The 12,445-nt window shown below is 39.5% G+C and overlaps 1 protein-coding gene across 13 annotated transcripts in view; it reads right to left on the reverse strand.

The window, feature by feature from the left end:
* RBMS1 (RNA binding motif single stranded interacting protein 1) overlaps positions 1 to 12,445 on the reverse strand; it is a 216,548-nt gene that overhangs the window by 38,558 nt on the left and 165,545 nt on the right. For all 13 annotated transcript variants that reach the window (XM_003133427.6, XM_005671870.3, XM_005671869.3 and 10 more), the window contains exon 3: positions 4,313 to 4,371. In XM_003133427.6, coding sequence (XP_003133475.3) covers positions 4,313 to 4,371 — 59 coding nt within the window. The remainder of the gene's footprint in view (positions 1 to 4,312; positions 4,372 to 12,445) is intronic.

The following is a 12,445-nucleotide window of genomic DNA, read 5'->3' on the forward strand; positions in this document are numbered from 1 at the left end:
CAAATGGATGGTATCTAGTAGTGAAGACTAACAGCCACCAATGCAGAGGGGAAACTACAGGCTTTATGCAGCATTCTTAAGAGCAACAGCTCCCTCAACCTCCCCTGATCCCATAAGCATCATTGTGTTAAACTAGGCAATGGCTGTGATAACTCAAGTTATTGAAAAAAGGCTCAATTATATTTAGCACCTTGTTTAAAAGATCGGGGTACCAGGGAAAAATACGAGCAGAGATTTTCTTGGAACTCAAACCTATTCTCAAATTAATTTCAATGAGTATGGATGTTTTGAAAAACAAAAGCCCTGTTTGGAGGTTGCACAGAAGAGGGGCCAACTCTATCATTTATTTATGGACATTATAAAGCTACAGTAATTTGGACAGGAAGGAACTAGTGTCAAAACAATTAGACACATCAACAAAACCACAGGGAAACTTCATAAGGAGTCCAAAGGTCGGTGTGCAATATTAGTAGCAGAAATACCACCTGGTAACAACATTAGTGGACTAGACTATCGATTACAGAAATAGATGTTTTAGGAGAAATGAGAGTCAAAGCTGAAACAAGAAGCAGCTTCCTTCTATTTCTTGGAATTGGACTGGAATAAGGCTTAATTTGATTTCGACAGTGGAAAAATAGCCAGGTTGGGAAGAAAAAGAAGAGGCTGACCCAGGTAAAAGCAGAGAATGCTATTCAACAGCCAGGTTAGAAATTAGGTTAAACATATTTGGGATTTTTTTTCTTTTAAAGAAATGTGTTGTTAACGCTAACATGCAACCCGCTAAGAAGACACACACACAGGCATACACATACTCACTCTCGTACTTGGAGATTTAAGACCTCCTTCTTAACTTTGCTGTGGTCAATAACATACAATAAACAAAAGATCTCAAAATTTGATGTTAATAACGTTGTTGACGTTTCTATCCATTCAGGTACTATGACTATTATTTTGTCTGTTATTTTCTTAGGAAAAATCCATAATGGTTGCATTTTTAGTTTACATCCTTTTCTGGCCTTCTTCAAACTCCTACTATGCAGGTATTTCATAAATATTTGCTGAAAACAAATATAACAGGTGAGCAGGCAACCTTATGCTCTTTTTTCTTATATTCCTTTCAAGTACATATAAGAGTATATAAATGAGTTTTATAGGTCCTATGGGTTTTGCAATATAATATGTACACAGAATGTGGGATTCACTACTTAACACAGCTTCCTCTCACTGGATCCCCAGGAGCATCCTTCTCAGGGCTTAGGACCAGGACCAGTCATAGTACTCCTGCTTCTTGGATTTTCTTCCACGCGGTAACTGCTGAATCACAGGACTAGGTATGTTTTCTATTTTTGCTTCAGCAACTAGGAAATACAGGGCCATTTCTGTAATGAAGTGGAGTCTCCTACTCTTACTACTACTTTCTCTGTGGTCTGATTTATCCTCACCCATTTTATGTGTGTGTTGTGTGCATGTGCATTTGCAGATGTGTGTGTGTTTGCATGTGTGTATGCGTGTGTGTGTGTGTGTGTTTGGTCTGATATGCAACTCTGTAAGCACTGATAATTAAGCAATCAGGGATGTGAGCAACCCTTGGTGAGCTTGCTTTATTTATTTATTTATTTGTTTGTTTGTTTATTTTTCTGCCCTGAACTGCCACATATCACACTGTTGGAAAGCATTTAAATGCCTTTTGTTGGCTAAAAACTGACGAAAATTGAAATGCAGTAAAGCAACTGAATAGCGAGGTTTTTTTTTTTTTTTTGGTCTTTTTGACTTTTCTAGGGCTGCTCCTGAGGCATATGGAGGTTCCCAGGCTAGGGGTCTAATTGGAGCTATAGCCACCAGCCTATGCCAGAGCCACAGCAATGCCAGATCTGAGCTGCATCTGCGACCTACACCACAGCTCAAGGCAACGTAGGATCCTTAACCCACTGAGCGAGGCCAGGGATAGAATCCGCAACCTCATGGTTCCTAGTCAGATTTGTTAACCACTAAGCCATGACAGGAACTCCTGAATAGTGAGTTTTTAAATGCGAAAACTAAGCAATATGTTATTCAGAGCAATGTTCCCTTCAGCTCAATTTTGTCTTTTGGATAAAGGCTCCAAAATACATTTTGTGACAAAAAAAAGAGTTCTATGACCTCTAAGGTCTCTCATTTCCAGGTATGAAATTCTTTCATCTGTTCAATCTCAACAAGTTAGTCTATAACATAAGCACTTTTCATTTATATTCGTGATCTCCTCAGCACGACCTGCATCCATCCACCCAGCCACCTACCTACCTTCTCAAGTTACCTCTAATGTGATTAACAATCTTATCTGTCTTTACTACGAGCTATGGTGTATTATTTCATTTTCACTTCCAGAATTTCATAAACCCATTTGTGCTTACTCTCCCGCCTCACTCACTCACTCACCCACACACCAGGTACCTGCTGTTGTTTCCTCTTATTGTGTGACACAAGCGTAGAAGTTTTTTTTTTTTTAATCACTGTCCACACACACAAGGCAGTCTCTTCTGAGATTTGATTTAAAGGAGAAAGTCTTTAGGAGATGTATCAAAAATCAGTTCTGAATGATCCCTACCCTTATTTGGAAGCTCCCCAAATCGCTCCACTTCTCTTTGGACCCTTCCCAACTATCAAGGGTTTGTGTGATGCCAAGATGTTAGATGTAGCATTAGTATTTTTTTTTTACTCATACTTTTTCTAGATAGTTTTGAGCATTTTCACAGAATTTTGGTTTCTAGGCAATAGTATCTCATCCGAGCAGAGTGGACCACAGCAGGGTCTGGTGTAGTGGTGGGGCGGAGAACTCAACCAGGGAGGCTCTAGGTGCTCTCTCGCACTGCATTAGGGCAGCTCTGCTTTCTAACACACTGATCTGCTGTGTAAGATTTCTTTTTTGGGGGGATGGGGTGGAGTGAGGAGGAAGAAAGGTAGGGTAAGACTATAAAACCACCTGTCTACTGCGATTTCTCTCCTGGTTTGAAACAAGTGCTTGAGGTCAGCTTCCTGTTTTATGCCTGCAGGAGTCTATTTTTTCTTATAAAACCAAAAGATTTTCTTCTGTGTCCCTGCTTACCCAAGTCATTTAAAAACCTGCTAAACAAGACTAATCTGGTAACTAAGTCTACAATTTGACTCTCTCTAGTTCAATTCACTTAAATATTAATTGAGTACCACTCTACATAAAGCATTGCTCTATTCACTGTCCCAAGGCAAAACTGCCTTAATGTGCCATGTTGATTAAACATGGGCTTAGCTTTTTGCCACAATAGCTCCTTTAAATTCAGGAGCTTTGAAGAAAGGACAGAAATACAATGAATCATTTCAAGTCTAGATGAAAGGAAACGGCTGGCTTCTAAGGCCAGGCCCTACCATACCATAGGGTTCATTTGCGTTCTTTGCCTTTTTCAGATTGTGCTCCGTGCCACAGCCGTCACCACTACTTGAAAAACTGGGGTCTAATTAATGAGGAGATTTGCCTTCTCTGCCTATTCCTGTCAACCTTATTTCAATTCATGGGGTCAGTAGTTAGACTCAAAGTCAGCTGACTCCATTCTTCCCCTTTCCTAGAAATCACATGCCTATTGTTAAGATGCTGGATCATTAAAAGTCAGAACCACGGAGCATCAGTGCTGCCTACTGTAGACGCCTCCTCTTCCAGCTCATGGAGCCAGATGAGCTCATCCTAATTACACGGAAAACTGAAGGTCAGTGCATCAAATTAATGCAGCAGCATATTTCAAAGGGGCGTATGACCTCCCCTCCCTATTACAATTTGGTCAGTGAAAATGGTTCTCTCCTCCCTGCTGCCAATATTGTCAACAGGCATTCAGCAGAGAACAATTGGGAGTATTGAAACATGTAATTAAGTACTGCTTAAAACTACTCTATTCTAATTAATAGAGCCAATTTGCACAATATGTAATCTTTTCAGTTCTTTAGTACAGTCCAATGGTCTTCAGTAAGCAGCTCTAATCTCCTCAGGCTCAGGAAAGAAAAGCTATTTTCTAACTCTACTCCCCTTTTAAAAGCAGGGGATAAATGCCAGCCAGTATTTTGCATGTTAACTCCCCTGGTGTCAGATCTGGGATTCTGGCAAATGGCTGGCTGCTGCTGGCTTTCCAGCCAAAACTCAACCAGGGACAGACGTAAGCAATATGCTAACACCGTGCAAGACAGAACCTAGGTGACATGTAAGATTTGGTTTTTAGTAAAATGGACGTTTCTGAAACCAAAAGATCAGGTTTAAAATTCCATTATTTTTCTAAAGCTATGATTTAGCAAACCATCAGCCAAAGAAACATACCTTTGCATTTGTTTGTTGTCTTATCCAAAATCGCCTTCGTGGAAACGATTTTCCCATATCTAAAAAAGAAAAAAAAAAAAAAGAAAGAAAGAAAGAAAAATAAGTTATAATTGAGGAACCCCGATTAATGTCTAAGTCCAGAGGATACACACACTTATCAAACATCTGCAACTTTTAAAGTACAAAATGTGCTTTACTAGGGAATAGGAAGTGAGAATTCTAAATGCAAACTAAATTAAAGAAAGGGAATGGCTAGGCTTCTCAATTAAATCTTTGGATATAGTTTGATGCTTAGCTTTGAGGAATCAGGTTCATACCCGATAATCTTGGGACCAAAAAATGGAATGTGAGATTTAAAAAAAAAAGAAAAGCTTCTTTTAGTAATACTATGTCTGTGGGCAAATGCAAGGCCAAAGGCAAGGCTACAGAATTGTTAATGGAAAGTATGATGATCCACACAGTCCTTAAGAACTAATCACGGGAAAGCTGCTTGCGTCACATCTACTCATTTTGCTTTTGCAGGCAGCCACGCCTGGCTCTAGATCATCACGGAAGGGTGCGTGTGTGTGCATATCTTGATCACACTTGAAGTGTTATCTAAATATTCAAATACGTTATTTAAAACAGATCTCTTTTTACTTTAGACTTTGATAACTTTACACATAATTTATTAAGACCTCATTTAATACCATCGTCATAGCTACACAGTGTACTCACTAATGTGTGTGTGTGTGCACATGTGTGCAAGGAATTGGCAATAAAGAATATAAAACAATGAACCAGGAATCAACTATTAGTATTATGGTGGTTTGAATGAAAGATGTGTTCAAATTCCTTAATGTATGATAGAAGTTGGGGGAAGAAGGAAAAAAATTCAGAACATTAAAACTGAATGCACTGCTATCAAAAATAAAGGGGCAGGAGAGTTTAAACATATGGACCAACCCCCTGTCCCTTCACAGTGAGCAGATTATAATGCAGAGCACAGCTATCTATGTTTGTCTTCTAAAAACAGATAAGAAAAAACTTTGAAAATTAATTCTTAAAAATTCACTGTGTCTTTGGGAAATGCACACAACATACCTCTGGTATCTGAGACCATTTCCCTATTTATATACATGGCAAAGTCCAAAATTTTACTTTCCTATATATTTACTTCAAAAATTTCAGATTTCCTCTAACATTCCTTTCTTATGGTTGTTGCTGAGGACTAAAAAGATTCTTTGAAAAAAGTTTTAGGAAGAGGAAGTATCTGCATAGCACTTTGAAACATTTTAAATGTGGTAGGTTTCTATTTTATGTGTTGAACAAGCTGAAAGATACTTATCTGGAAAAAACAAATGGCTAGGGCCACCTCTCTCCCTCTGTTAATTTCCACTCTGTGTAATCATGTAATCAAATGATTACTAACTGGGCATGAAAGTAAAGATAATTTAAGGTTCAAATGACAATTACATCTAAGAGGCATAATACTGCACAAACACCTTCAATTCCCCGTAGAGATGCTGAGTATTTATAACAACCTTAACACAGGTCACTAAGCTTACAGTAAATAAATAAATAAATAAATCTGCAAACCAGGAAAAAAAAATAAGTGATTTAAAGAATACCTTTTAGCAACCATTTATCTACCTAGATTATTGACATGCTTGATTATTTACCAGTGCTCTCTCTCCTCTGCACATGTTTTAGCTGAAAATGCTTTGAGGCTGCATCGCTGCCTCAGCTCTTTCCAAAAGTCGGAAAGAAAATTGGTATAACTCCAGTGGAAGATAAGGAGATTGAGGGGGTCACTGAGATTAAGAGCCTTTGCTCGAGGTCACTGAGGTCAGGGTCTTTTGTAAAACATACAGAAGAAGGCAAGTTTGGAGGAGGTCAGGCGCTGGCCTTCTACCCTCTGGTTCTGCTCTCCACCTTAATGTTGGGAAAGACATGGTGAGAGGCAGAGGTGGGAAGCAGGAAAAGAGCCTTCTGGCAGGACTGGGACTTGATCCTTGCCACACTCTCTTCTGATCTGCATTCTCTTTGGTTTTACTACATCTGAAATTACTCCTTACTTCTGCACCTATGCTTCCAGGTCTCTCACTCCTAGGAACTCGTCCCACCTTTCTGGGCATTCTTCAGTGTTTTTTTTTTTTTTTTTTTTTTTCCTCATTCAGCTTCCTCCACTCTCTCCTTAACCAGGTACTTTCGTTACATTGAAAAGTCAGTCCTCAACCCTTCTTTTTCCTAGGAAATACATCCAGTGCCAAGGACGGAATTAATCCATCTTCTTTGATGATGCCCATTTCTCCTTCCTGGGTGTTTGTGGTTTTTTTAAATCCCACCAAAGCTTTAGTTTTTGTTTCTCTCTCTTTACTTGGTTCTCTTAATATTTGATTAAGATACTTAAATATCTAGTTGAAATACCTCAAGCCCACTATTTTCTAAATTCCCCCCTCAAAGAACCCCAAACACACCCCTCCCTCTTTTTTTCCTTCTTTTAATAGCATGATCACATTCCCAATCTTTTGCCAAGCTTCCAGTTCTTGAGACGTCACCAATTCAGCCATTCCTGAATCCAGCCAGTCAATAACTCTTCTGAGTTTTGCCTCTGATATGTGTCCAATAGTCATCCCTCCCCTTCACTGTGCCTACATTCATGCAGAAGGCATATCACAGTTCTTGCCTCTGCCTCTGTCTCCTCCTCCTCAGCCTCCTCTCAACTCTGTCTGCTGCATTAGTCTGCCTTAAATATCACTCTACACATGGCTCTGACATCTCTCCATAGCCCCTTTCTCTAACTTATGCTTGAACAAACAACCTGCTGGAACACTAGCTTTTCCATGAGACCATCTTTAATCTCCTCAATCATTTAGTGGGTGATTTTGTAAGAAACCAAGAAGGGAATGACATTTACCCAGTTTCTACTTAAGTTCTAGGTACTTTTTATGTATGACCTTATTGAACTGACTTCACGACAATCTTATGTGATAGCTATTATTCCCATTTTTACAAAGTAGAAAACAAAAGTTCACAGAAGTTTTGAGCCTAAAATCTTGCCTCTAACCCCCAAATTCAAAACTAAGCTGTTAAATTTAAGTTTTCACTACTTATCTATGATACAATTTTGAGAAACAATGTTTCCTCTACATGCTCAGAATATGAAAGGAGAGGGGAAAATAATGGAAGATCTTTTCTATTAAGGGGTTGTAATAGATTTATTTTTCAAGGCAAAGTAAGATTTTTGTTTCATTTTTATTTGTTTATTTTTTGGCTGCACCCGTGGTATATGAAATTTCCCAGGCCAGGGATTGACTTGCAGCTGTGACCTATGCCACAGCTGTGGCAATACCGGATCCTTTACCCACTGTACCACAGTGGGAACTCCTGTTTGTTTGTTTTAGACACAAGAAATAAACATGTGCGTCAGGGTTGAAGGAGAGATGGGGGTGTGTAGGAGAAAAGAGATTTCTGAAATTTATCAGTTTTACTTTCTATTGTGGTTTTCATCATGATTTGCGGGTTTACACTGAAAGCCCATGACTTCAGCGTTAGAAAGCAAAGCAGTTTTTGCTCTGTGATTACTGCATCTTGGGTCCCTGTCATCCAGTGGGTCAGGAGGATGCTTCGCTGGAGTTACCTGGGGGCTGGGGGGAAGAGGTTTGAAGGATTTTCCTCCCCTACAACATCTTCCTCTGTGAGCGTCTACTCACATATACTGCTCACAGCACAAGAGCCTCTCATGACAATAGAGGTTCCTGACCTGGAAGATGGAATACTTTAAACCGCTCAGCCCCTGGCTGAGTTAGCTTCTCAGTGGCGGATGCAGTTGTCATGCTGTGAGAATGGAGTACCGAACAAATTCTTCTGATGACATGAGAAGGGATTTCAAAACTGGGGAAGAGCCATCTGTCAAGTGGCACCTCAAGGAACAGGACAGGGGGCTGCAGGGTTCAGAGTGATCACAACCTCTCTGCTAGTTTTATCTGCAGAAAGATTTAATACTGTGAGGCAAGGGATGGAGGGGGTGAGGAGGAGAAGTCACTATTGATGAGTAACATTTAGTCTAAATCTACCGTGGATTAGCAGTACCTGCAAGAATAACAACTATGAGGGTAAAAATTCATAAAGCAAACAGATTTCTACCTCCCCTGTCCCTGTTTACAACTTAGTTTGAAAAAAAAAAATCACTGAATAACAGAGACACATGGAATATTGGGAGAAGAGAGGCCTCCTGACTGGCAGAATTCACACTCCAAGAACATGGGGAAAATGTGACTATGAAGATTCTTTGGGTTCTACCCAGCTTCAAAGCAACAAGACTCACACCCACAATCCTGGCTACCCAGAATATAATACACTTTGCTAAGAGCAGATAATCCACTCCAGAGGAAGATCTGACAGCAAAGGGATAAAGAGTAATTAAGAAACATGACTACAAAAAATGAGAATTTCAAAGGGAGACGATAACAAGTAAAAAGTCACAGTTAAACCTTCACTTGGTCCAAGTGAACTTGTCTGATAAAAAACCTTTTGCTTAGAATGGACCAAAATTTCTTTTGCTTACACCGCAGCTTTTGTCATTTCGCCCCCATTTCCATTTTTTCTTTTATCTGCTAGAATATTAAATCTATATATATTTTAGTTTTCACTTAGTAAAATAAAGCTTGATCTTCTACTCTGCCCCTCATCACTCAGGTCCTTATAAATTCTACCTTTTTGATAACTTACCATAATTACAAAAGAAATACAAATCTGTTGCAATAAGATGACAGAAAAGTAGGCTAAAATATTTAAATCAACTGGAATCCTGGATATGCACGTAAGATAGACTGATACATATCCTTACAGACTCCGTCCAATGTGCGATTAAAGATGTGTGCACAGACCCCACCCCTCACCCCCCATCCCCGCCCGGAACTTGCAGCTTTAGAAACATTGCCCATTATAAGCCAAGGCTCTGGAGAATGGAGTTCATTCCAACCACCACCAACAGATGGCGATAAGGGTTGATGAGTTTATTTTAATATTGGTCATCCCAGCTATAAATGCATTTAAGGCACCGTGGGGTCATAGGCATTGTTTGTGTTAGTTTATTTTATGAACAACACTAAACTGAAAAAAGCAATGAGTGTGTGGAAAACAACAGTAAGAAAAAAGTGTACATGTATAACATAAAAGCTGATTATTTTTTTCCATTTTATGGCTGTACCTGTGGCATATGGAAGTTCCCAGGCCAGGGGATTGAATCCAAGCCGCAGCTGCAACCTATACTGCAGGATGCTGGATCCTTTAACCCAGTGAGCTGGGTCGCGGATCACTTGCACCTCTGCAGTGACCTGAGCTGCTGCAGTTGGATTCTTAATCCATTGGTGGGAACTCCCCAAAACCAATATTTTCAGTTTGAAAAAGGGTGGAACATTGTTCATGCATACAGGATGATTGCTTTTGTTAGTTTTACTTGCTGAACTACCTCTGAAGGACAAAGCAACTTAATGCATCCTGTGAGACAGGCTGGGCCTGTGCAAATGACAGTAATCAGCAAGGAGGAGGGACGGGATACTGAAATGAGAAAAAAACCCAAACAAAACTTCTGACTATGTGCCTACACAATCAGCATCCACATTGGAAAGCCGATGACCTAGTGAGCTAATTCAGGGGAAGTAACAGCTTACATTTACATAGCTTTTATTTTATATCATGCACCAACATCCTTTTGAGTAAGTGAAGTTTTATTCTCACATTATAAATGTGAAATTGAGGAGCAAAGGGACTAGGGAACGCAGTAAAGGTTATGTGGCTATTAAGTAGCAAAAAAGGGAGGCAGAAGTTTACTTTGGCCAACCATGTTGATTTGCAGAAACTTTGGTCACCAACCACAGAATGTTCTAAAGGTTGAAAGCAATTCCCACTGTGACTGTGCACAGCTTCAAACAAGTGGCATGAGGATGAGGGCAAACTCTGTAACTGCTAAAGTCTCTGAAGTCTCTAAGGCTGATAACCTTCAGAAAGTTTTTACCTGACTTTCTGTGTAGATACATTGTTCCATTTGGAATAAGAGGCCCAAGAGGACAAATCCATCAGTGAGGAGGAGGTATGGCTGGTTTTAAAGCTTAAAAGGCACTCCAAGTTCACTGCAGCACTATTTACAATAGCCAAGACATGGAAACAACCTAGATGTCCATCAGCAGAGGAGTGGATAAAGAAGATGTGGCACATATACACAATGGAATACTACTTAGCCATAAAAAAGAATGAAATAATGCCTTTTGAAGAAACATGGATGGAGCCAGAGATAATCATACTAAGTAAAGTTAATCAGACAGTGAAAGACAAATACCAAATGATATCACTTATATGTGGGATCTTTAAAAAGGATACAAATGAACTTATTTGCAGAACAGAAGCAGACTCACAGATTCTGAAAAACTTACGATTACCAAGGGGAACAGGTTGGGGGGGGTGGGAAGGATAAACTGGGGGTTTGGGATTGGCATAAGCACAATGAGGTATATGGGATGATTGGCCAACAGGGACCTGCTGTACAGCACAGAGAACTCTACCTAGTACTCTGCAAGTACTAGTATAGTATATGTGGGAACCTAGTACTCTGCAATAATATATGTGGGAAAATAATCTGAAAGAGAATGGATATGTGTACATGAGTAAATGAATCACTTTGTTGTATAGCAGAAATTACATTATAAATCAACTATACTTCAATAAAAATTAAAAAATGAAACAAAATAAAGCTTAAAAGGAGTAACTCCTGAATCTATTTGGGGGGAATGGATTTGGGAACTATGAGCCAAAACACTTGTGGGGGAAAAGAAAAAAAATCCACATGCACGTACCCCCACAAAGATAATGCTATATATGCTGTTTTCCAACTTGCTTTTTTTGCAGCTTCATCTTTTCAGTGGGATCCCAGTACAGGAGGATTTCCTACAATTTGTTTTAACTCTTCTAACAGGGGAAGGAAAAGAAGATATAACTTACATTTATTTTGCTAATAGAAAAGTTTGTTCAATGATGAGGCCTAAAATAGAAAAAGTCATTTATCCATGTTTATTCTGAATTCTCACTACCTTGAATGATTGAGCTGGTTCTATTTTCTTCATTTACTCAGTATGGCAAGTGGTAAGCATTTGACAATGAGGTACAAAACACGTGGAACTGTTAAAATTAGGCAAAGTCAATATCAGACAGATTTTGTCAGATTTCACCTTTTTGGCCTTGAAGATTTTCAGTGTTTCTCTTAGACTTCCAAGATACACAAAGAGTAAAGGTATAGGAAAAAATTCCATTTTAAATTCTAGTCGTTTTGGCCTAACTCTTACGTTCGATAACTGCCATTCCACTTGTGCTGGATGGATGGGTGTGCTTTACACGATTCCTGATACCTGGGACAGAACTGGAAGCTGCATCTAATGCGGCCGGAATGGGAGTTGGGGCTGGAAGGGGGAAAATTCTTGGCAGGAAAAGCTGCCATAGTTCTAAAGGTCAAAGACAAACCTGGTGTTACAGGTGAATGGATTACAGGAAAGGCAAGTACAGTCAAGAAAGAGGGCAGACCCAGAATTCAAGCCACACATATTTACAGCACGTCTCCAGCATGCTCTTCACCAAAGGCTTATGAAAATACGTAAGATGTCGAGGGGGGGGGGATAATTTGGGGAGATATAAGGAGTTTATAACATGAAAAAATAAGAACATTGAGATCCTGTATGATGATTGCTACATAAAGGAAGCATAAACATAGCATGAAGGTCAAGTTCAGCAAGAAAGACTTTGGGGAAAACAGAAATTCAGGCAGGCCATGGAGGACAATAAACAAAAGAATCTGTCTAATGTAAGCTGTGTGGGAGTAATGAAAACCAAGCCTGAAAAGACCCTATAGGACCTTGGGTTCTAGGAAAAGGAGTCAGGGAACAGAATGTGGCTGGAGATTTTGCAACTGCAGAATAAAATGATGAAAGAAAGATTTTAGTAAGATTAATGAAAATCTTATGGCTAGAAATAGCAGAAAGAGATTTTTTTCTTTTTTCTTTTCTTTTAGTCTCTCTCCCTTTTTTTTTTTTAAAGGGCCGCACCCTCGACATATGGAGGTTCTCAGCCAAGGGGTTGAATTGAGGCTGTGGCCGCGAGCCT

Source organism: Sus scrofa, chromosome 15 (assembly GCF_000003025.6).
Source record: "Sus scrofa isolate TJ Tabasco breed Duroc chromosome 15, Sscrofa11.1, whole genome shotgun sequence".
Lineage (NCBI taxonomy): Eukaryota > Metazoa > Chordata > Mammalia > Artiodactyla > Suidae > Sus > Sus scrofa.